The sequence below is a fragment of the Syngnathus acus genome, chromosome 16 (assembly GCF_901709675.1).
Source record: "Syngnathus acus chromosome 16, fSynAcu1.2, whole genome shotgun sequence".
Classification (NCBI taxonomy): Eukaryota; Metazoa; Chordata; class Actinopteri; order Syngnathiformes; family Syngnathidae; genus Syngnathus; species Syngnathus acus.
The window spans coordinates 4,503,891-4,526,524 of record NC_051101.1 but is presented as its reverse complement, the minus strand read 5'-3'; the positions used below and the strand labels follow the sequence as shown (position 1 = coordinate 4,526,524).

At 40.5% G+C, this 22,634-nt stretch overlaps 1 protein-coding gene across 3 annotated transcripts in view; it reads left to right on the top strand.

Moving 5' to 3' along the window:
- LOC119135698 (zinc finger protein 516-like) overlaps window positions 1-17,790 on the top strand; it is a 35,856-nt gene extending 18,066 nt beyond the window's left edge. For 2 of the 3 annotated variants that reach the window (XM_037273472.1, XM_037273473.1), the window contains exons 2-5: window positions 291-2,478; window positions 4,861-6,102; window positions 8,971-9,075; window positions 14,393-17,790. In XM_037273472.1, coding sequence (XP_037129367.1) covers window positions 762-2,478; window positions 4,861-6,102; window positions 8,971-9,075; window positions 14,393-14,583 — 3,255 coding nt within the window. In that variant the 5' untranslated portion in view covers window positions 291-761 and the 3' untranslated portion in view covers window positions 14,584-17,790. Of the gene's footprint in view, window positions 1-290; window positions 2,479-4,860; window positions 6,103-8,970; window positions 9,076-11,544; window positions 11,616-14,392 lie in introns of all 3 variants that reach the window. The other variant, XM_037273474.1, reaches the window with a different exon arrangement.
- Window positions 17,791-22,634: the final 4,844 nt, after the last annotated feature.

Genomic DNA, 22,634 nt, shown 5'->3' with positions numbered 1-22,634 from the left:
ACATATTTCCTGTTTCGGTTTTTAATTAATTGTTACTGTCACAAGCGAGTTAGTTTAGTTAATTAAAACAAGCGAGGGTGTATCCACTTCTCGCCCAAAGTCAGGAGCGGATAAAATCCCCTTACGCGTGACTCTATACTCATTTTTATAGAAAATGAATGATCACATGTAACCTACTACTTAGTGAATGTCTGAAAACAATTATACGAACTTTATTTCTCTTTTTGTCTCATTCCCCTCTCGTCCCACTTCTTTCCACCTCAATATCCCACTTTCCTTTTCATTCTCAGGTGGATTATGTCAACGATTGCTGATCTGTCTACAAAGATGGAGGAAAAATGCCAGTGAAATGAATGAAGAAAAGAAGCGTTCTAATAATCGTAATATCAAAACCTTTTGGTACCTGGAGAGTTGAAAACTCAATTTTCATTCGCAGATAGTGAAACGTCAGATATCTATTTTAAATGTATTATTATTTTTGCAATTTAGGACATACAGAATAACTCAGACTGACTGAATTAGTGACAGTGATAGATGAAGATGGCATTATTTCCTGTACCGAGACAGTGTTAAATGAATTGATATGATCTCATTGATACATCATCTCTGGATGACTGCAGACTGATAACATTTCAATTGACTAACAAAGGCCTACTTGACATCCCTAGATGTGCAACGGCAGATAGCAGTAGATTGATCCTTTTTTTTTTGCCTAAAAGAGGTACAATAAACAGGGTAGATCAAATCCCACTGTGGGCACGATGGATACTCAGGCTAGAAATCTGAGGGAAAAGTTGACTCCCATCAAGGTGAATTCCAAACATGATACGGAGGGTGAGGATGACAAAATACCAGAGACTTTTGACTGCAATGTTTGTGGCCGCAGCTTCCCTTTCCTGAGCTCTTTGTCACAGCATATGAGACGCCATACTGGCGCACGCCCTTATAAATGCCCCTACTGTGACCACAGGGCCTCTCAGAAGGGCAACCTCAAAGTTCATATACGCAGTCACAAACTGGGTACGCTCTCTCGCCACCACTCCAATGAGGAGGAAGAAGGGGGCGCAGAGGAAGAGGAGATGACTGTTTCAGAAGGTCTTGATGGAGGCACAAGTCCAACCAAGAGCAGCTCAGCCTGTAATCGGATGATCAGTGGTCATAGTGCAGAAGATAGCCGCAGGAAAGTGCCAGTGAGGAGCGTGAAAAGAGAGAAAACTATAAGTGATCAGCTGCCTTACTGCTGCCGTCTTTGTGGCTACGAGGCCCAGCGGGAGGACCAGCTCCTGAGCCATATTGAGAAGGTCCACATTACTGTAGACACAGGGGAGCAGACAAGTGTTAAGGAAGAAGCTGTGGCTGAACCAGATGAATCTAAGTGTGATGGGACCTTTACCTGTGAAACCTGCGGCCAGGTGTTCACCCAAGCCTGGTTCTTAAAGTCACACATGAAGAAACATGCTGGGATCCTAGACCATTGCTGTCAAATATGTGGACGGGGCTTCCGCGAAGCTTGGTTTCTTAAATCCCACATGAAAACACACAACACCAGATCACGGTCTCGTGCAAAATCTGATTCTGCTGAGCATCCTGCCACTATCAATGATGTAGCACAAGATCCTGAAATTGTTTGCTCTGTTGAGTCGGTTTACCAAATGTGCTCTAAATGTGGGAATCTGTTTCATAGCAAAGAGAGCCTGAGGGCTCATGATAAAGTCCATGGTCTCAGTTATGGAGATCAACCTCAGAACCAGTCACAACCCAGTGATGGTGAAGATTCACCAGCCTCAAAGAGACGTTTACTTGACTGCTTAGGCCTACAGTCTGTTGCAGTAAAGGCTGCGGAGGTTGAAAGTGATGCCATACTGGGTCGAAGAATCCCAGAGCTTGATCCAGTTTGCAGTTACCAAGCATGGCATTTAGCTACAAAAGGAAAAATTGTAGAACCAGTTGAAAATATGAAGGTTTCCAGTGATGGAGGAAATATTGGAGAAGAAGACATTGCTACAGCCACTGTCGTTTACAAGAAAGAGAACAACGGTTATGCCCTTCAAGTTCAAGAAAAGCGCAACACAGAGCGCCGCAGCAGCTCTGGTTTGGGAAACCAAGCATCATCTGGAGACCAGACACCAGAGAATCTCAGCGATTCGGAGTACCGGCCATCATCTCGCCAGGAACGGAGACGGTCATCCCAGTCTCAAGGTCCCTCTAAATCCCTTGAGTGCTTTGAATGTGGGAAGATGTTCCGTAGTCGTCACCAGATGATCGTCCACCAGCGACTCCATAGAAAGGATGGTAGCAGGACATCAGTGAGCGACAAGGAAAAAAGTAGAAGGAAAGACCAGTGGAGCTCCATGAGTGACCCTGAATCAGGCTCCCCAAACCGACCTTTAACCCCGGGGTATGGAGATTCTCCACCAGCCTCCACTTTCAGAGACCAGGCATCTGAGATGGGCACTGCTAACTCAGGAGAGTTTCCAGGTTAGTCACAACTCATTACAAAATGCAAATGCTGCCTTCACAAAATGTCATAAAAAAAAAACAAATTTATGCTTACCATAGCTTTGTAGCCTCAGTTTGTTTTGTGTGTATGCTCAAGTGTGTGTATGTGTGCGTGTGTGTGTGCACGTGTGTGTTTTATCTGAACTCGTAACACAGTGTCTTTTTCTGGCTTTGCAAATGGTGAGGTTATAAAGTGGGTATAGCCAAAGTGGGTATAGCCAAAATCTTTTAGTTTCTTTTAGCAAGGCTTGAGAACACCAAATCGATAGCAGAAAGAATCCCAAACTATTCCCACAAATTGGGAGCTATTATCATCTACAATATATTCCCACAAATTGGGAGCTATTATCATCTACAATGTCATTATAATACAGTTATTCATTCATTTAGATTTATTGATGCCTGCATTAACGACATTATCGTTTCTTGAGATGCTGAGTTATTTTTCTGGCATAGCATAATAACCATGCACTGAAATTAAAACGTAGTGGCTCATTTCAAACCACCCACTCCAGTCTCATGAGTCCACTATGTCTGTTCATAAACTGGACTGAGGTAAATTTCCCCTCAGCTCTTTAGTTTGTGTGAAGTGGGAACAGATGCCACCACGTGGCCCAATATAAGAACTACAAAGGCCCTGAGACTTAACTGTCAAAAACAGTTTCCATAAATGATCTCTATGGTTGAACAGTGAGAGAAAGGTCACATTTTTTTTGTCACATAAAAAAACAAAACACAGCACATAAATTCTATTGTAAAACAAAACAAATACAGTTTATCTGTCCCTACAAGGGCAGGCACTAATCATGATGGAATGTTACATTGTCCGTGTGCAGCATATGAGCGAGCTGTCTCACTAAACCTTTCAAAACATTGTGAGTATTAGAAGCGGGATGCATTTGCTGTAAATGCTCAAAAGCGGAAAGAGGTGTTAGTAGTGGCTGTTCCTAATCTTCCCTGCTCTCAGTGATGATCAAAAATAGCAGAAACATTTCTTCAGGCATGATTGAGCTGTGAGCTATTTCAGGTCTTCCTGTCTCAGGAAACCCCCCCACTCTTATCCCCCTGAGTGAGTATAATTTTTTTATGGGCCCGGTTTTCTCTCTTTTAACTGTCTTTATGCACTGTTTTACAATCGTGACCGCCGATTTAGTTTATTTTGCGACATCCAGGAAACATCCATTTTAACAGCTTTAACTTAAATGACTTTGGCTGTGGTTTAGTTGAATGTTCTTTAGTGTCCACTCTGAGATGGTGATGAAATAGATGTTGTTGTCGAGGGTTGCAAAAATAACAGTGTTATTTAGTTATAAAGTGTGTTTTGTAATCATCATATGTGGACCCAAGTACAAAAAAAAGTAACATCCCCATACAAATGTCATGCACAGTGGTGTAGAAATTACATAATTGAAGGTGTATACATAATTTAGTAACCTTATTTATGCATATGACAGTGGGACTTGAAAAAGAAAACACTGCTCCTTTCAGGATGCTGTGTAATATGATAGTGATAGCAAATCAAGTCATTATATACAATGTTATGTTAATTGACCTTTTATATTTAATGGATATTTGTGGTGATCTTATTGTCTGTTATGTACATATATGATTCATGTGTTGCACAGTAGACTAACTTGTTGACATTTAATTAGAGTTAATGGGTGTACTTTTTTCCCCATTATTTACTGAGTAAAAGTGTATGGGGGAAAAAAAGTGGCCTGATAGTTTGATACACGTAAGCTTGGCACAGTGTGTATTGGTCATTGCCTCCAACAAGTCAAATGAAAAACAGATGCCAAGTTCCGTGTACAAACGAAAGGGTTGGTTAAGGAAATTGCTACTGAATATTGCAAGAGACAATACTCTGCCTTGTTACCAGGTGTGTGTGTTTCAGGTTTTTTTTTTTTTTTGCATATAAATCTAAGATAAAATGGTGGTAGTCAACGACTATGGTAGAGTTTTATTTCTCAGAAAGATAGGGTGTTGCCGCCATCAAGTGGATAGGCTTAAAAACTGCACAAAAAACTAAATTACTGCATTCTATTGCCTCAATGTAGAACACCTAAACTGGCTAAATTTACTACAGTGTACTATTAGTTTCATAATAGTATTTCAATTTATATTTATATAATTTAAACAGGCTAAATTTACTCCAGTGCTGTATGAGTTTCATAATAGTATTTCAATTGATATTTATATAATTGGAATGTTTTTAGTGAGTATAATTCTGGGTTATTGTTGTAATGACTAATGAGGGACATATTTGCCGATTTTATGATATATTTAAAATATACGGTGGGAAAATAAAGTCTGATCCTTTTTTTCCCCACAAACCTTTGATTTGTCATTGCTCTGTTGCAGATGAGAGGCCGTACATCTGCAGCCTGTGTGACTTTGTCACCACTGAGTCACATGCATACCTGGCTCATGTCCGTGTTCAGCATTCAGCTTCCTCTGAAGACAGAGCCAACCCCACACCTAGAGTCACCCCCAATGGATACCCCAAATTAAAGAAAGCGCTCCTGCAAGGTCTGGAAAATATTCCATCCTCTCTTTCTGATCTTTCAACTTGCTCTCCTCTCCATGAGTCTGTTTTGGCCCCTATGGATTTATGTATGAGGCCCGAAGGTCAAAGGGGCCAAGCCCCCATAACCCTTGACAGGAAAATCCTCCCGAACCATAAATGCTCCTTCTGCTCCCATTCAACCCTCTATCCCGAGGTTCTGTGGATGCATCAGACTGTTGCCCACCGCATGACCAGTAGTAGCTCCAATCTGGTGCCTAAATGGGCCCTGAAAAACAACACCAAGGGGCCAAAAGACTTGTCCTCCAGGAGACGAACTGCCCCCCCACCAGTCTTGGAGGGTAAAGACTGTCCACCCCTGCCAGCAGTTGTGCGTGTCCATCGCACACGACCCCCAACCCAGTCCAACAAAGTACGACAAAAAAGCAAAACAATTTCTCATGCAGACACAGCAGCATCAAGATCATCCCCTCACTCTTCATCTTCATTGTCACGACCATCCACATCCACCTCAGGATTTCACGCTGCAAGAGTCCCTCAGAGTCAACCTTTGCACTCCAGACCCAAAAGTGATGTTTCCTCTCGAAGGAGCTCGCTGTCATCCTCCACCTCTAAGGAGAAGAGCTTCAGCACACCTTCCCGTTCTTCAGCCCCAAGCCTCAACTCTGCTACTGCTACCAAAAGGGCAGAATGTTATAAGATGCCTCAGGAGGGACTCGGCTTCATGCTTTCCAACAAGTACGGTAGCCAAGCAGAGTTCGACCAAGCTAGAGGCTCTTCTTATCAATCACTCACCAACTCCCATGGCCAGCGACAGACTAATGCTACCAGGCCTAGTAGCATCATCCACAACTCCACAGCGGGGCACTATGGAGCGACGCAGTCATATGGAGGCATTCTTCAGACTTCATCATCCTCCTTGCCCTCAGAGGCTTATGGGAATGTGAAGCAGGAACAAACATCAGAAATCCCAGAAATGCCAAACAACATCCTCAGCTTCCTCAAAAATTACAACCCCCATGAACTGGCTGCACTGTACCACCGCTGGGGTGCCACAAATTCACTTTTGGATCCCACTGGTAAGGAACTACATTTGTTTTCTTTTTTATTCTGATCATTCAGGCTCGCAAAGCTATGTGGTATATAAATTACATTTTACGTGTTACACTCATATCAGATTCACAACAAATTTAAGCATCATAAACGAATCTTTTTCTATGAGTCGTAATATCTTTGGATTTGGCAGTGGTTGTATTCATGTGTGCAAATGCATTTCTGTATCAAAAAATACACTCACCGGCCAAACATTTAGGTACACTGTATGTCCAACAAAGAGCTGTTTCTAAAATGATTCCATCAAAAGTAAATAATGTTTTTTTCAGTTTTTAATTAAAAATTAATCTCGTTATTGTTGTTATGGGACAGTACTGCCATTCTACAAGATGTAAATATTCGTATTTAGTTTCCTCAGAGGAACTAAACTGTAAGCACAATAAAACTGTCACCACACACAGCCTTAACTATATTGACGAATTCCAAGTCCACCATCACTATCGGCCAAAAAAAAAAAATATCTTGAACATTTTGCAAAATGAGGTCTTAGAATTACCACATTGTGTGTTTGTGAGATGATAATAGGTTGCATTTGGGTCAGCAAGTTTGGTTTTTGCTCCAAAATAATCATGTTTATCAGTATTTGTATTCTGTTGTTTTGCTTTAAAAAAATAATAATCTATTTGTCTGTGAAAGACGTGAGAGAACCTCTGGTGCGCTCAGGTCTGTGAGGCATGCCTCGTGTCCAGCTCCACTTCTCCCAGAAAGCTGTCACAAACTGTTTAGGTCACGACTGTGCCTGATGAGAGACTCGCACAGATGCAAATGGGGGAGGCAAAACATGGGCATGCGGAAACATAAGAGGCAAAGAGAGAGAGCAAGCGAGCGAGATGAGACAGAATAATTACCCCACCAGCTGCTTCGGAAATGGTCATTACTGAACATCAACATTATTTTCCCATTTTTAGTTGTGTCTCTAAGGTCAAGTGGGGCTGTGTGGTGCTAGGGGTCAAAGACAACAGCCCCAGAGCAGACGCATGACATCACTGTCACCCGTCCAGGCGCATATCGTCACCATCCGCCTTAGCCCTTTGAGTCACATGCTATAAAGTGACCTTTTTTGAGCAGCTACGTCTTTCTCCCTTTTACTCTGCAATTTGTGTGTGTGTACATGCATGTTTGGGTGCCTGTGTTTCCCATCCAGCTCTGTCTTGTCTTTCATTAGTGCATCAATGAGAAGGGCTGGCAGCTCAGACTAGAAGTGAAGTAACCAGAGGCCAGCCAGCAGTCGGGGTGCCAGAGATGCTCTCTGTCACCTCTCTCCCCCGCCCTGACTTTCTTGTCCTGTTTCCACCCGCTTTCTTCATATAAACATGAAGAAATACGCAAAACTCTGCTGAAGCTTTGTGTGACTGTAGACTCACCAGCATGCTCCCCAAAAGTAGAGTGAGTTTCATGTCTTGGGTACTGTGTTGACAAGCAGTTATTTCACCGTGCCGTGTCCATGTAGCTTCCAATGCGTTAATAATATGAAGAACAAAAGTGATAATAATGATTGTCATTCAGCATATAGGTCATCATCCAGTTAGCAAAACATGAGGAATGATGCAGGAAAATATACGTATAAACTCTATCTGTAACTAAGCTCAGTCATGTTACATAAGGAATGGCTTTGGAAGCAATTGATATTCAACAAGTGACAGTTGTTATCCTCAATTTGTATTAAATGGGTAAAGTTGATCAACTTTAGGCCTGTGCTGTCCTGAGCTGGAGCAAAGGCACACATACTGTATATATAACTGTTAAAACATATACAGGCACACACACCTGACATGTGACACACGGGCAGCGGAGCGGGCACATCACAGCCGGGGCGTTTTAATTGCCTGTAATTTATGCGGTGTGTGTGTCTGGCTGTCAGCCTGTGAGATGATGCTGTGTGACAGCAGCAGTCCAGCCCCTGGAGCTAGCCGCTCATAATGACACATTAGACATACTAATGATGCCTGCACTTGTCCACTACTCATGCCGCCTACCTCCATTGCCGCAGCCATGCTTCTGTGTGAATGTACACATGATCAGTGTGTGCACAGTACTGACCTCTATGACTTTATTTGGCCTCAAACACAGCACGATTTTGGAATGAACCAAGGGTATTATAGCGAACGGAGATTCATGAAAAAGCTAAAAGTAAAATTAAAATGACATTTTGTTCATGAAATAAAATTTAGAAAATATATTAATCGATAAATCTGATTAACCACTCTTGGGGTCGCTACACATACATTTTTTTACTCATGTTTGGCGACTAAAATATCGCATTTTTTGTCAGGCATGACGTCTGTACAAAATTTGGGGAGTTTTTGTTAGTTCTTCAAAAATATCTTTACGGAGAAGATCAATACGAATTTCTACAGAAACAATAGGGTACTTGCAACGTTGCAACAACTTTTATTTGTTTATTGCAGTATGTTCTGAGAGAAGTGAATGAAACAGTCGTTTGAGAATTGTAGTTTACTTTAAAACAGAATACTTATTGAATTTATTTTTTATTTTGTATGTGGCAAATACTCCATATATTAAAAATGAATTCTAAAAATTAATATGAAGAATTTAAAAAAATCTAAACTAACAAACCTGCTCAAAAAGCTAATAAAAACTACAAATGAAGAAAAAAAGAAGGGAATACAAAAGAAAGTCAAAACGAAATTAAAATTAACTAATGAAAAACCCATACCTATTATCGCTCTCGCACGAATCTATAAGGATGACAATGTCCTTTTGTCCTCAGATCATTGGTGAAATAATTTGTGTACTGGAATTTCTGGACTCTAAGCCGCACCTGAATATAAGCCATTCATGCTGGTCCCACAAATGTTTGTGTCTATCATCAGGGATGCTGAGGTCTGTCATGCGACAGGGACAGCATTTCTGCCATGAGTGTGGGAAGAGTTTTGGTCAGCCCAGCCACCTCCGCACTCACATGAGGTCCCATACAGGTAAATAACACTTCACACCATTCACAACAAAGATTATATACTCTCCAGTCAAAAGTGTAGTTCTACCTGCATGTGATCCACTGTGGTTGAAACATATTTAACAGAAAGATTGGTGAACAATAGTTTACACTTCAACTTTTGGTTGCCTTATTTAGTTAGAGGACAGTGGCAACATCTTCAGTATGAATCTTCAATATTTACTGTAGCACTGTAACACACATCTGGAAATCACGAGAGTCGCATCTTGAGGCTGATAGTGTAGTTAGGCAACAAAAGTAACAAAAGGAACAGCAAAGGAAGTTGATTCAACATGTGAGGAAACAGCCAATAGTTTTGGTCCTTTAGTTTGTGACATAGCCCCTCCCCTCTCCCCCCAGCATCTAAGTATTCATCTTATAGCACATTTTCAGTCATTCACCAGTTATGACACCTGTGCACACACATCATCGCCTTCTCAGCCATTTATCCACTCAGAGACTCCAACATGAGTTATAGAGAATATATGCATGGAAGGATTCACACTGAACAATATTTCATTGTCAGCCATTCCTACATGTACCCATATAAATCAAACCGGATCTTTTTGTTCAGTTGAGTGTGACAGCCAGTCTGTGAGTCCTTCCTTGCCCTGGGCTGGGCAGCTGTCGCTATTTTTTAAACTGAAACATGTTTTCTCTGGATACTGACCTGTGACAAATTGTATACATTATTAATCACATGTCAATTAGAGAAGTGCAATTTTGCATTCCAATGAAGCAGACCATCATTTATTCACACCAGTCTCATGAGTCCATTTGCATGTGCTTTCGTGCCATTTGTTAAACAACTTGACTGAAGCTATAGCCACGTGCATGTTTTTTTTTCATGATATATCATTGTAGAGTTAAAAAAAACATGTACATTCCACTGGTGTTTAAGAACAACAAAATCTCCCAAGGAACCTTTGCCAAATTTGTAGGCTGTCAAATCTATGCCAAAGCAACAGGTGGCATGATTTTTTTTTTTTTTCCCTGTCAGAGGCCTGACAATAAATCGCAATCAAGTATTCATGGTTGAAGTTGTGCTTTCATTTAAGACCAGGATATATAGTCAACAAACAATACAGATAAAAAAGTAATGAGGATAAAATGTTCATTTTACATGAAAGTCCCAATATTATGAGAATAAAGCCACGGCTATTTCTATATGACAAAATTCCATATGTTAATTTGTTAGAACCATAAAATATTAATCAGAAATGAATAAAAAAAATCTTTACACACTCTGGGTACTCTTCCACCCACATTCCCAAAACATTCATAGTGGGTTCACTGAAGACACTAAATTTTTCATAGATTTTAATGTGAATGTTTGTTTTTCTCTTTGTGGCCTGCTGGTGACCTGACATAAGAATGAAGTAGTATCGAAAATAGACGGATATTTTGTGGTTAGATGGTTGAACAAATTTTAAGAGCTGATTTTTCATTCTCAAGGCGACCTTAAAGTGTTGATGATGCGAATGTGCCCCAAAACGTGTTTGTTACTGAAAACAACTAACTTGTGATTTTACTACTTAATTCCCATATTATTTGGACTTTCTTTATATATAGTGTTAGTTTCTTTTCTTTTCACTTGTTCATATGTGTTTGTGTGGATATTGTTTTATATTTTCCCTATTTTCTGTACTTCGCCATTTGTTTCTCTTCTTTTCCTTCCCATTCCTCTCCATCTCATCCTTTTTTGCCTGTCTCAATTCCAACCAACCCACCCGTCCCTTTTCCTCTTAACTTCTATATTTTCTTTTACTCCCTCTGGATTCCCACACTTGTGTTCTTTTGCTCCCTCTGCCTCCTACCTCACTTGTCTCGGGCTCCTCTATCTATTCCCTCTCCTGTCGTGTCACGTCCATCATGTGAGCATGCAGTGATCACAGCAGACAGTCAGATAAGTAGCTTCTTTATGGAGAGTGTGAATGATATGTGGCATCGCCAGTGATTCTAAGTGACAGAGGCCAAATGGTAAGTGATGCAAAGCTCTGCTTCCCCTAAGCCCTATTGTAAACACACAAGCACGCACACACACACAGCAAATTAACACACTCACGCCCGTACACAGACTGTGTAAACACTAGCCAAGACTGTAATTAATGTTGTCACCGACGATTGTCCTCAGCATGGACGTACGCACATAGAAAAGGCCATCCACCCCGAGGCCTCTATTAACATGCGTCATATTAAATCACTGACTTGGATCAACCAAGTTCCATCGCCATCATCATCACCTTCATCGCTGCCATCATCATTACCGCTAGCTCCTCTCCATTAGCATGGGCACTGGTGGCGAACGCTGCACTTTATTGTGCGACTGGTGGCACAAGGAGAAAAGCAAATGCTTGTGTGGGTCTTGATAGAGCTTTTAACCGGATGCCCCCTTCCTCCTCCTCCTCTTCCACCTCCTTCCCCCACCCTCCTCTTCCTTCTCACCCCACAGTTGGGTTTGATTTTAACGGACTCCACAGAGGTACTGACGCTCACAGCACCGCTTCTGAAGCTCCCAAACAAGTATGTGGCACAACGGCTAATCACCCGGCTCCACCATCACCTTTGCATTGTGTCGTCTTTTTGTTGCACCTGTCGGCATGCGTTGTAATGTTGTCAACCTCTTCCCCCAGTCCTGCTCTATTTTGTCTATTTTCTTATTTATTTTACCTGGTGTCCTTAAAAAAGATTTTTGTCATGAGGAATCATATTTGCGCAAATTGTACATTTGTGCAATTTATGTCAAAATCAAATGCAGCAATTGTTTTGCTATACTTATAAGGCCCCAAAGTATTTCTAACCTGGCCCAATTTTTAGTGTGAGCATTTTATTTGATGAATGAGCGTTACTGTATTAAGCTGGAAATTACATGCAAAAGCAATTCAAAAAATGGATGCAAGTGGTTAAAAAAGCCTCAATAAGTTATACAGGAGATATTATTGCAAAATATTTGCCATTGGATAAATTTATTTATTGCTTTTACGTTCTTAACATTTTTTACATTTGAACATTTTTACTCCTAACCTTCAGCATAAATTATCAGGGCTGTCAAACTCATTTTGTTTTAGTAAATACATTAAGCCAAATTTAATCTTAGGTGGCCTGGTCCAGTATATATTATATATTTACATTTATTAATTATTATCTTCTTGTGAATCTTCTTTCAAATCATGTAAGTAATCTGAAATTTCAGAACAAAAAATGGCATCATGGCAATATTTAGCAGAAAACATCAGCAATGAATCTACGGTGTTTGCGATAAGCAATCCTTGACAATTAGCAGCGCATCTACAACTATTTGCAATTAGTACATACCACTAAATGTTTTTAATAAATGTGGACCAAGTAACTTCGCAATCTTGTTTGTAACTTCACACTTGCATGTAATATCACTTAACAAACAAAATGATACATTGTGATCTTTTTCTGCACAATTGAAATGGAATTTATCTCCTTTTTTCAACTTTGAAAAATGGTTGTTCATGTGTCACACAAACCCAAACAGCTTTTCGATGCTTGCGTTAAAATAAAAGTCAATGTTAAAATGAACTAGAAGTTATCTGACAGGCATATCAATCCCCACATTGTGGATAAGACCCCTTGACAGGCCGGTTCTGGTTTGTGGGACGTGCGTTTGAAAACAAGACCATTCTGGTCAACTACTGTACATAAATTAATCAATAAATAGATTTAAAAAAATATTGCTAAATAAATAAATGCATACATACATACATACATACATAGATACATACATACATATAGGAAAATGGCTATGCATGCACACGGTACCCTTTCACCTGAGAATGTGACAAAGCTATAACTAATGTTAGGCGTCAATGTAATTACGCAAATTACGCATATTTGGTGATGTAGAATTACAGTGAATCATGTTCCAATATACTATAGCAATACAAGCTATATATTGCCATATTTAGTTAACTGAGAGGGCCAAAAGTTAAAGGTGGAGACAATAAGTAAGTAAAAAACAATGTCACTATCAGAGCAAACATATTGCGAAATAGCAGCTTTCCATCCGTTACTGCCTTCTCTTCGTTTTCAGAGTCAGTCACGGAGACAAGAATTGAGGCCGAGTGAGAAACAAGTAAATCTGCTCGGCTTTGACATTCCCTTGTACACGCTGCACCTTCAACTTTATTAATCACACACATCACACACACACACACACAAGCTTGCCCCACATGACTGAGATTTACCGCACAGTATATGAGTGATGGGAGCAGGCGTCTGGCGGAGGGGTCCAATTAGATGCAGTGTTGACGCTGCTTTACGGTGACGATAACCTTTAGTATAATGTAGTGCAGCGGTCCCGTCAGCCGTGTTTCCTCACAGGACGATGTCGCCCAGGTTCTTGCTTTCCTCTCACGTCTAACCCTCACCTTCTTTTTCCAGCTGTTTTATTATTTTCCTTTATGATTAATTATACCTATTTTGTTGTTATCGCTCTCTTCTTCAAACACCCCTCTTTCTTTCTCTCTGTTGTGCTTCTGATGATGTATGATAACTGCTATATTTTCCTATGTCTTCTTCGGGGAAAATACAGGGGGGAGGGGCACGGGGAGTCATTTGTTTTCCCGCTGTGATATTCATCCATTTATCAAAATGATAATTAGGTGCAATTAAATGGCAATCTCATTTGTTTTCTTCAGGTGTGAGTTGCTTATTTTTTATTATTCTTTCTATTTGTTGCTGAGGTCTGATGTCTGTCCCATTGTAGGTCAGTCTAATTAGAAGATGGGATGGGCATGTGTTGGGGGGGCAGGGGGTTTGTCAGGCAGCTGGCTTGATGGAGTGAAGTACATGGAGATAAAATATCTGTTCATGTTTGTGTGGCTTCTCCTGAAGGAGTTGGGCTGGCATGTTGTAATGTATTGAAATAAAACCTACACTGAATGGACAAAAAGTATCGTGACACTTTTTAATGGGCTTAGAAATTAGCGTAATGGACGGCATGACAGTCTCGTGGTTAGCACAGCTGCCTCACATTTCCGAGGGTTGGGGTTTGAATCTTGCTTCAGCATGTACAATTTGGCTGGCTGGATCTCATAGTATTGGGGTTGCTTGGTCCATGGCGTATTACATTTTTAGTTTCTGTTGATGTATTAGCCACGTCTCCTAATATTTGTATCCATATTGTGTATGCAATATGTGGCTTATGCATGTCTTTTCCTCCCCATTCTATTTTAACACTCATCTGTTGTTTACATGGTGGATGTCATATTTGTGACCAATCTTTTGTCGCCACCACATGACCTTTGCAAATGTTGTGTTTTGTTGTTCAGGAGAGAGGCCTTTCCGCTGCCAGCTCTGCCCATACAGAGCCTCTCAGAAAGGGAACCTGAAGACACATGTCCAGAGTGTCCACAACATGCCTTTTGACAACAGCAAGTATCCAGATTCCAGAAACTTGTTGCTGAGCCCTGAGGAGCGCAGAGAGTTCGGACAAACACCAACCCCACAAAATCAGCCTTAGCGCTTCTTATGGACTTCTGAATTTCAGTCCAGGCTAGTCAGGAACTCACATCAACTGAAAAATGCCATCATCACATTGAATAATAGAAGGATTTGATCAGCGTTGGATTTTATGGTTGACAATGTGAAAATGTTTTCGCGCTTCAACCAACCCCCTTTAACGAGGGCTTTCTATATTTCTTGTAGTTCAACAGTGACGTTTTGTAATGAATGAATGGCTGCTTTTCACGACCCAAAAATAATACAATGGGTAAAGTCAGATTAAGGCACAAACCTATTTTGCTCCGCTTCTTGCAATTGAAGGTTGAAAATAAGGATCACAATGTGTTGAATGATATATACTTTCTGAGGACAATACTGAACTCATTGCATATGAAAATATATTTTAACTAACTGCCGTGGCACGCTACTTTAGTGGACAACTTGTTTCTCCCTTTTCTTATCGTACTTGATGCATCACTTATAGCAGCACGCTATTGTCCATAATCTGCTGCAAGTAACCTTTTTTTATTCACTTCTTTAATTACTTTATATTTTAATGAATTTAATAACTGATTATCAAATGAATGAGTTCTCCCTTCAAATATTTGGGCACAAAAAAGAAAAATATTGGAGCACTCACAGTGGTAAACCATCTTAAAATTGACTGAGGTAATTACATGATTTGCAATATAGTGGCCAATAAATGCTATCTGCATTGTATAACTGATTAATCGACTAATCATCACAGCCATAAAGACTTCTTCTGGGCTAAAAGCCATTACAGTGTCTTGTGTGATCCAGCATGTGCAAATGGGTTGAAGTCACTTCACTCCACTCCTTAGTGAATTCTTAAGAGTGACCACTCCGAGGGAGATGATTAGAGAGACTGGGGGGTGGAGAGTGAGAGAGAGGGAGAAAGACAGAGAGAGTGACTGCTCTAATGCTCATTAAAAAGAGTTGCTTTTTAATAGCCATTATAAATGAGTGTACCACTTTTATGGCCATACAATTATTGTCAATTGAAGAGGAAGGGGCTGAGTGCTGGCACTTTCCATCTATATAACTCCTTTATATTACTGAGCCTTTCTCACACTGACACTTTGACTTTGATTTACACTGCAAACCTGCAGTGGGAGCAGCTTGAAGACTCAGATTGAAATTACATAAAGTAAAGGGCAGCTGGTACACGTTTGGAGGCAAATATGAATCTGCTAATGCTAGCCAGTGTGATTGCGTTGTGAAAAATGCATATGGTAACTGGAGTTAGTGTTATTTTAATTTCAGTTACATTTAGCTGAAGGCCGATGTTCAAACCCCCCCCCCAACTGACTCATGGTTGAGACAGCAGGATGCAAATTGTGGATCACCACATCAGACTTTATTTTTTCACCGAACGTTTCTACTTGAAAAAATGTTCTGTTTGATCTTATGACATGTAATCACTGCAATACACGGCCACGTCAAGATACCTGTCGTGATCTGTTTTGAGTTACAATATCGTAATTTGGTCATCTGCTTTGTGTTAATCGTTATTTGCACTGCTTTTTGACACCGGACAAAACTATTGATCAATTTGGGTTTTATTATTGATAGAAACTACGTGAAATTCTCAGCCCAGAGTGTTTTATTTTGTATGATTCGTCAACTGGTATATTGGTGGGCCAAAGTGAAGTGTTACAAAATATTCCTTCTTTGTCCAACAGTGGGAAGAGTCACAAATGGGCTTTGGTATCTTCCATGAGGTTACGTCCAACTTGTCTCATGACGAAAGGCCATTCCGTCATATGCTACCAAATTGTGATGTTGAACTCTACTGGATTGTAGAGCAGCCTTAGCACAGATGAGGTTGCATGTCTTTGTGCATTATTTTCCAATCTACTGAAAAGGATGATTAACATCCATCCTTGTGTTGTGCCTACCTCCTTCCAAATTGCATGTTAATATGAAGGAGGGGTTGGTCTTTACAGTTTTTTTTTTCTTCATATTCTCTACTTGGGCTTGTCTTCAGCAACCCCCAAATTGAGTAAGCCATGCCTTGACATATTGGATATAAGCAGATTGTCACTTGTCAGGGAATGTAATTGTGAGGTACATTTTTGCACGCATAGACTATTCAAACGAGTTCGCATACCGAGTACGAAACTATTAGTCTATTTTAAAACCTCAGTAGTTTTTACAACAACAAAAAAATAGATGTAATACCAGCTGAGATATGCATACTATGTTGTGTACCTTAATATGTCTAATGATACACCTAAAAAGTGTGTTTTGAAGCTGTGGGTAGTGAAAATACTTGAAAACAAATATTCTAGCCTTGTAATGTAGAATAGTACTAATAATGCCCACATTGTACAGAATTCCCTTTAAGATTAACTCCTCAGTTAGAAATTTGTACTCCGAAGTGTGACTTAGTGAAAGTGTGAAGCTGGAGTGACTGTAATATAAACTGTTTTATCTGTAATCCACTCTTACCAAACTCTTTATATACAGCAGTAGAAACCAAATGGCATTATTAGTGCACTTAGACTAGTTTACAGCTTTAACCTTTCATTCTGTTCTAATCTAGTCAAGGTTACTTTAAGAATGTTATTATAGCTAATACACTTGTAAATTGGGGTTTAGGGGCTTTTTGCATAGATTTTAATGACAGATCTTTTTTTGTAATGACTCTGTGTCACACCAGTTTACTTATTTTTTTTTCTGATGGAAAGTTTGACAAGTCGAGGTTCAGCATTGCTTATTTTTCATGAAGATGTAAGAGCTTGTTTTTAGTCACTCTGCTAAATCGTAGGACTTTTGTCATTAGCTCGCCCTGTCTGGCCTTCCACGGGGGTTGTTTTTTCCCCCCTTTGGTTGCGGCTTTATTACATATTTTAAATTGTGTTTTTGTGTCTGAACTTTTTATTTGTATTGAACCTCGTGATTAATGTACCTATCAAGACCTTGTTATTCCAAGTGGTTTGGTTGAAAATTGTATTTATTATCACTTCAAAAAGGACAGGAGGGCAGTAGCAGGACAGGTGTTTGGTAAATTTGATTTTCTAGGTCATTATTTTGTGTTTAGTTAGTTTGTTTGTGTTGTCATTTTCAAGCCAGCAAAGCGACGTGAAAGCTCTACCTCGTCTGAGCCATTCTCAGTTCTGTTATACTTTTGTAAATTTCAAAAACATATAATGTCATGTCCAAAATAAAGACACATAAAATGATAACTTTTGCCAGCCTTTCATCTGGTTGTCCTCACTTGATTTAATTGTTCCTTAGCCACTTGTGATGGAACACATCCATATTTAGATGAGACAAGGTTCATAATTAATTTTTTATTCATACTCACCTTTTCTCATTTGAACTTTACCATGAACCCGTCAGTGCATCGCCTCTAAAAATCATAAATGACTTGGCATGTATTCTACACTGCTTTGCTGCTCACAGGACCTACTGGTACAATTAAAACTCACTGTCAGGATCTGGGCACACATCATCAAACATTTCTTCGCACATCAACAGATTTCATAGACAACTAGATTCATCTGTTGCCACCATAATGATTAAACCAGTGAGCAGTCAACCCCATTATTATGACATTTAAAAAGTCAGTCTTGCCACTTTGGAGTTCCTGTTTTACAGATGCTCCACATCAAACATTGCCTCTCGGGAGAACACGGAGTGGAGGGCACTAAGTTTTATAAAAGCTCACCATTCAATGAATACCCAGCTCCTCTACCTAGATGAGTAAGTGACAATGAATCCTCAGACATGAATCTATCAAGCAAAAAGGATAGTCGGTGGAATATAATGTATGTATTACTAGACACAAGATATGTATTGTAATTGGGGAGCAAATGATGGATGAGCTAAACAGTAAAAACCCTGCAGACTGTTAACAGAAGTGTGGTGAAACATGGCTAGCCACGTATTTGTGGTTATCTGATCCCAATGTGAGATGTGTCAATTTCCATCAGTTTCTTTCTGCAATTAGCAGCTTGCACTCTGTCCTGTGAATGTTCACCCGTTAATATATTCATTTTAGATTTGGAGTGAAATGTTTTGTTGTGCATCCTGTGTTTGTTATATTAGGCTACTTTCTTGTTCATGGAAAATGACCCAATATTAGGAATAGTTCAACTCCATACAGTTTAATTTAATTCCTATCTTTGCAGGGGTCATCAAACTTTTTGAAACCGAGAACTACTTCCTTGCTGCTAATCAGTGCAAAATGTTACCAGTTTCATACACACTTCTGAAATGACAAATTTGCTCAAATTACCCTGAATCATGTTAGATGTTCATTTATATGAGGATGTTAATTCATTTTATGATAATTAGCAAACAAATCCATATAAATATGCAATACTTTATTTCTATTCATCTCTGCCAGTGTTTCACTTTTACCACATTCCTAAAAAAAATCACAATGTACTGGTGAGCTATTGTTAGAACAGGCCTGCAGGCTACTCATGTAGCTCTTGGGGGCTACCTGGTTGGTGAACCATACTGAGTATCTGGAAAACAATATGACAAAATCCTGAACCTGTAATCTACCTTAACCCATTACAGACTCTAATCAGATATCGTGTTTTTATTTTGAGGAGGAGAAGGGGGGCTCTGTGGTCCATGACAATATGTGGCGCCGCAAACCTTTGTTCATAGAGGTTTTGAGTTGACAATAGTATGACTATATTCATGAGAAAATAAATCTCACAAGTTAGCAGTCTGATAGAAGTCCATAAAATTATGATGTTTGGACGAGTCAAGTCTACGTGCAAAATTGAGTAAATGCGGTCCTGACTAGTGTAGATGAGGTGAAAACACATGAGACTAAAGCTATACTTCAAGCTGTTCCCTTTCATAGCATATGACACATCTGATGGATGTGGACTTTGATGGTGGGGCCGCCTGGGCTGTTGGCACCTTGATGTCCACGTGTGGCCATACGCTTGAAGGGGATCTGCCATGCAGCAGTGATGAGAAACCCATATCCTTCAACTTTGAAGGACCACGTTGGGATTTGTTGCTACTTTGCCAGTCTCTTTCATGTGCTGTGTCAATGTGCACCGTTTGTCTGTCAGCTTGAGTGACGGCAGAGTGACGGGTTCCCTCTGAGAGCATGGCACATAACGCTAATGCCAGGCAGGCCCGCGGGCTGAGAAAAGACTGCAGCTGCCCGTCACCCTTTCCAAGCTCATCAGTCACTGTGACGGCCCTGAGCTCCCTGAAACCTGTTGGCTGACATCTCTTTTCTTTGTCACAGCACAGTCAAATAGAGTGAGTGACATGGAAAATATGCAAAATGTCAGTCAGATATGAATGCGACAGGTAGATGTGATGGAGAAAACAATGCTTCAAATGTTGATAAAGCGATCACCACAAACATCTATTGAAGCTATATTTCATTTTTAGACGTTTGGACTGACATATGCAGAAGCACCTCCAAAATCGAAAGTCCCCTAGAGTATACATTTGAGATTCGACCAACAACAGTCACACAAAAATGAGAGTGCATCAGCGGGCATCAAACAAATAAGGCACATTAAATGACCGCAGCTTACAACATACGAACAAAATACTGACAGCCACTAAAGTAGTCTTCAAAGGCCAGAAACAAAAATTGAGCACAACACATGACTTTTATGCTGTTTCCGGCTTCCCCGAAATAATCAGTGATAGGTGGCACATGTAGCTCATTCATCTTGCGCCATCACCCAGATCAGAGTTTTCACGGTTAAAACCCGTGAGAGCTACCAAAAGTGCCAAAATTATGACTCCACCACTTTTACACCATTTGTTTCATCATCTTTCAACAGTAGATCACGCTCAGCATGCCCACTGACAAACCGCACACAATCTGATCAAATGAATTTTTCGGGATCATAGTGAATCATGCCCATATATATTAACATAATATCCATTCATCCATTTTCTGAACTGCTTCTCCTCACGAGAGCTGTGGGCATGCTGGAGCCTATGCCTGCTGACTTCAGGCAGTAGAGGAGGGGCCAGCCAATCGTCTCGTCGGTCAAATATAGACGGACAACCATCCCCACTCACACCTACGGGCAATTTGGAGTGCTCAATCAGCCTAACATGCATGTTTTTGGAATGTGGAAGGAAACCGTAGTACCCAAAGAAAACCCACGCAGGCAAGGGGAGAACATGCACACTCCACACAGGAAGGCTGCACTCGGAATCGAACCTCTGCACTGTGCGTCACTGTGTTGCCCCTTTAATATAATACGTATGTAGTATTAGTAGTTCATAATATTAAACTTTTGTAATGGCAACAGTTTGCTCCTGTAATGGATTATTTCAAATTCTTTTCAGATTTACGCTTTTCGTGGGTGGTTCTGGAACGCATCTCCCGCGATAAACAAGGGATCACTGTATTTCCAATAGGAAAATAATATGAAACAAATTGAAGTTTCCAAAATGGAATGTGTTTCTCCTCCCACCATCATCTATTTCTAATTCAAACTATTTATCCTAGACATCTCTTGAAGCAAGTAGTTTATTGTGTTTCCTTATCCGTTTAAAATATTCCTGTAAAATCTCTCCTAATATAAAGTGGAGGAATGAGCAAACATTGATCTGTATCTGCCACCAGGGAGCACTATGTCTCTCTGGTGCCGACCGAATAGCTTTCCTCGGCAGACAAGGGTAACATCAGAGACCAAATGGCACTTGTACATGTACAATTGCTACAGCGCCACTGCTTCCGGAGGGGCAAATACATTTAAAAACACTACAGTGTGTATCGGCGCAACAGCCTTGACAATGCAGCTCTCACCGAGAGATGTACGGGCTCCTCTACATTTCCCAGGCAAAAGGCCAAACACATTTACAACACTTCAAGTATGCGCGACACAAAAACGCCCTCTCTGCAGTGGAATATGTAAATATTGCACTAATCAAAGGGTTGCGGTATCGCAAAATGCCACAGAAAGGTTATGACCCGGAGCCTGTGCTAATAGGGGAGCAAGGGAGGGGGAGAGGATATGAGATGTGGAGGGAGGGCTGGCGGGTTGAGTTGTTGTAGTGTGGGTGGTTGGAGGAAGAGGAGGATGGGCTGTGTGGGGAGGTGCAGAGGAGTGACAGCTACCACAGGCATTTCTCCTGCCTGAGGAGGACCTTCACTTGCTGACCTCCGCCGCCTGCACTCCAACGTTCTGACAGTAATGAACAGGAAGGGGCTGTTTATGCATATCAAATGTTATTTACTCTCCCACAGTCAAGTGTAGCCACAGAGGAAAGAACGAGGATGGCACAAAAGGCAGGATATTCCCAAAGACCGTGGGGCTGCCATTAGAACAATATGTACCAGAATGCAAAGGCCTCATTGGAGCACTGAGGTTAATGTATCTATCGCAATGAATTACATGCAATAGTTTGTGGGGCTTTTTTTTTTTTTAGCTCGAGTCTCTTTTTTTTAAACACTGCATCGTTCCATGGTTAAATGTTCGTGCCTGCAAGTATATGTGAGCTTGACAATGAACTGCTCTTACTATCTATTTACTTCAAGTAGTATCTGCCAAACAAAAGCTCATATCCGGAGACAGAATCAAGAGGATGCTAGCGCACACTCTAGTCATGTAATATATTTTAAGCAGGATTAATTCTTCTTCACATTGACATGATTGGTCTTAAATAGCACAAACCTCAAAGCCAGAGGGAGGAAAAGGCTCAGTGGAATTATTCAAGGGAATGACGTTGGACGACAAGCTCAAGAACATAACCTTGAGCGAGAACAATGAGGAATCAGCCGCCAGAAAACGTTTGTGTTTTCACAAGCCTGCGTGTCATCGTCATTGCGTTACGGCTCAGCTTCATTTCCCATCAGCCCTTGTGAGAATTAAGTTGGATCTTAAGTATGTAAATGAGAACCTATTCCTTGGCCCCCGCCCTCTCTTTATATGAATCCCAGGACAGACCATGACATTTAACATCGCCTTCACTAATTTGTGCTTAATAGCCAAAAAGTGATTAGAATTAACATTAATGACATTTCATATGTCTCCCCTTTTTCATTCATTAGCTCTCACTGCTGCTAGCGAGAAGTTAATGTTGTTTCCTAAATCT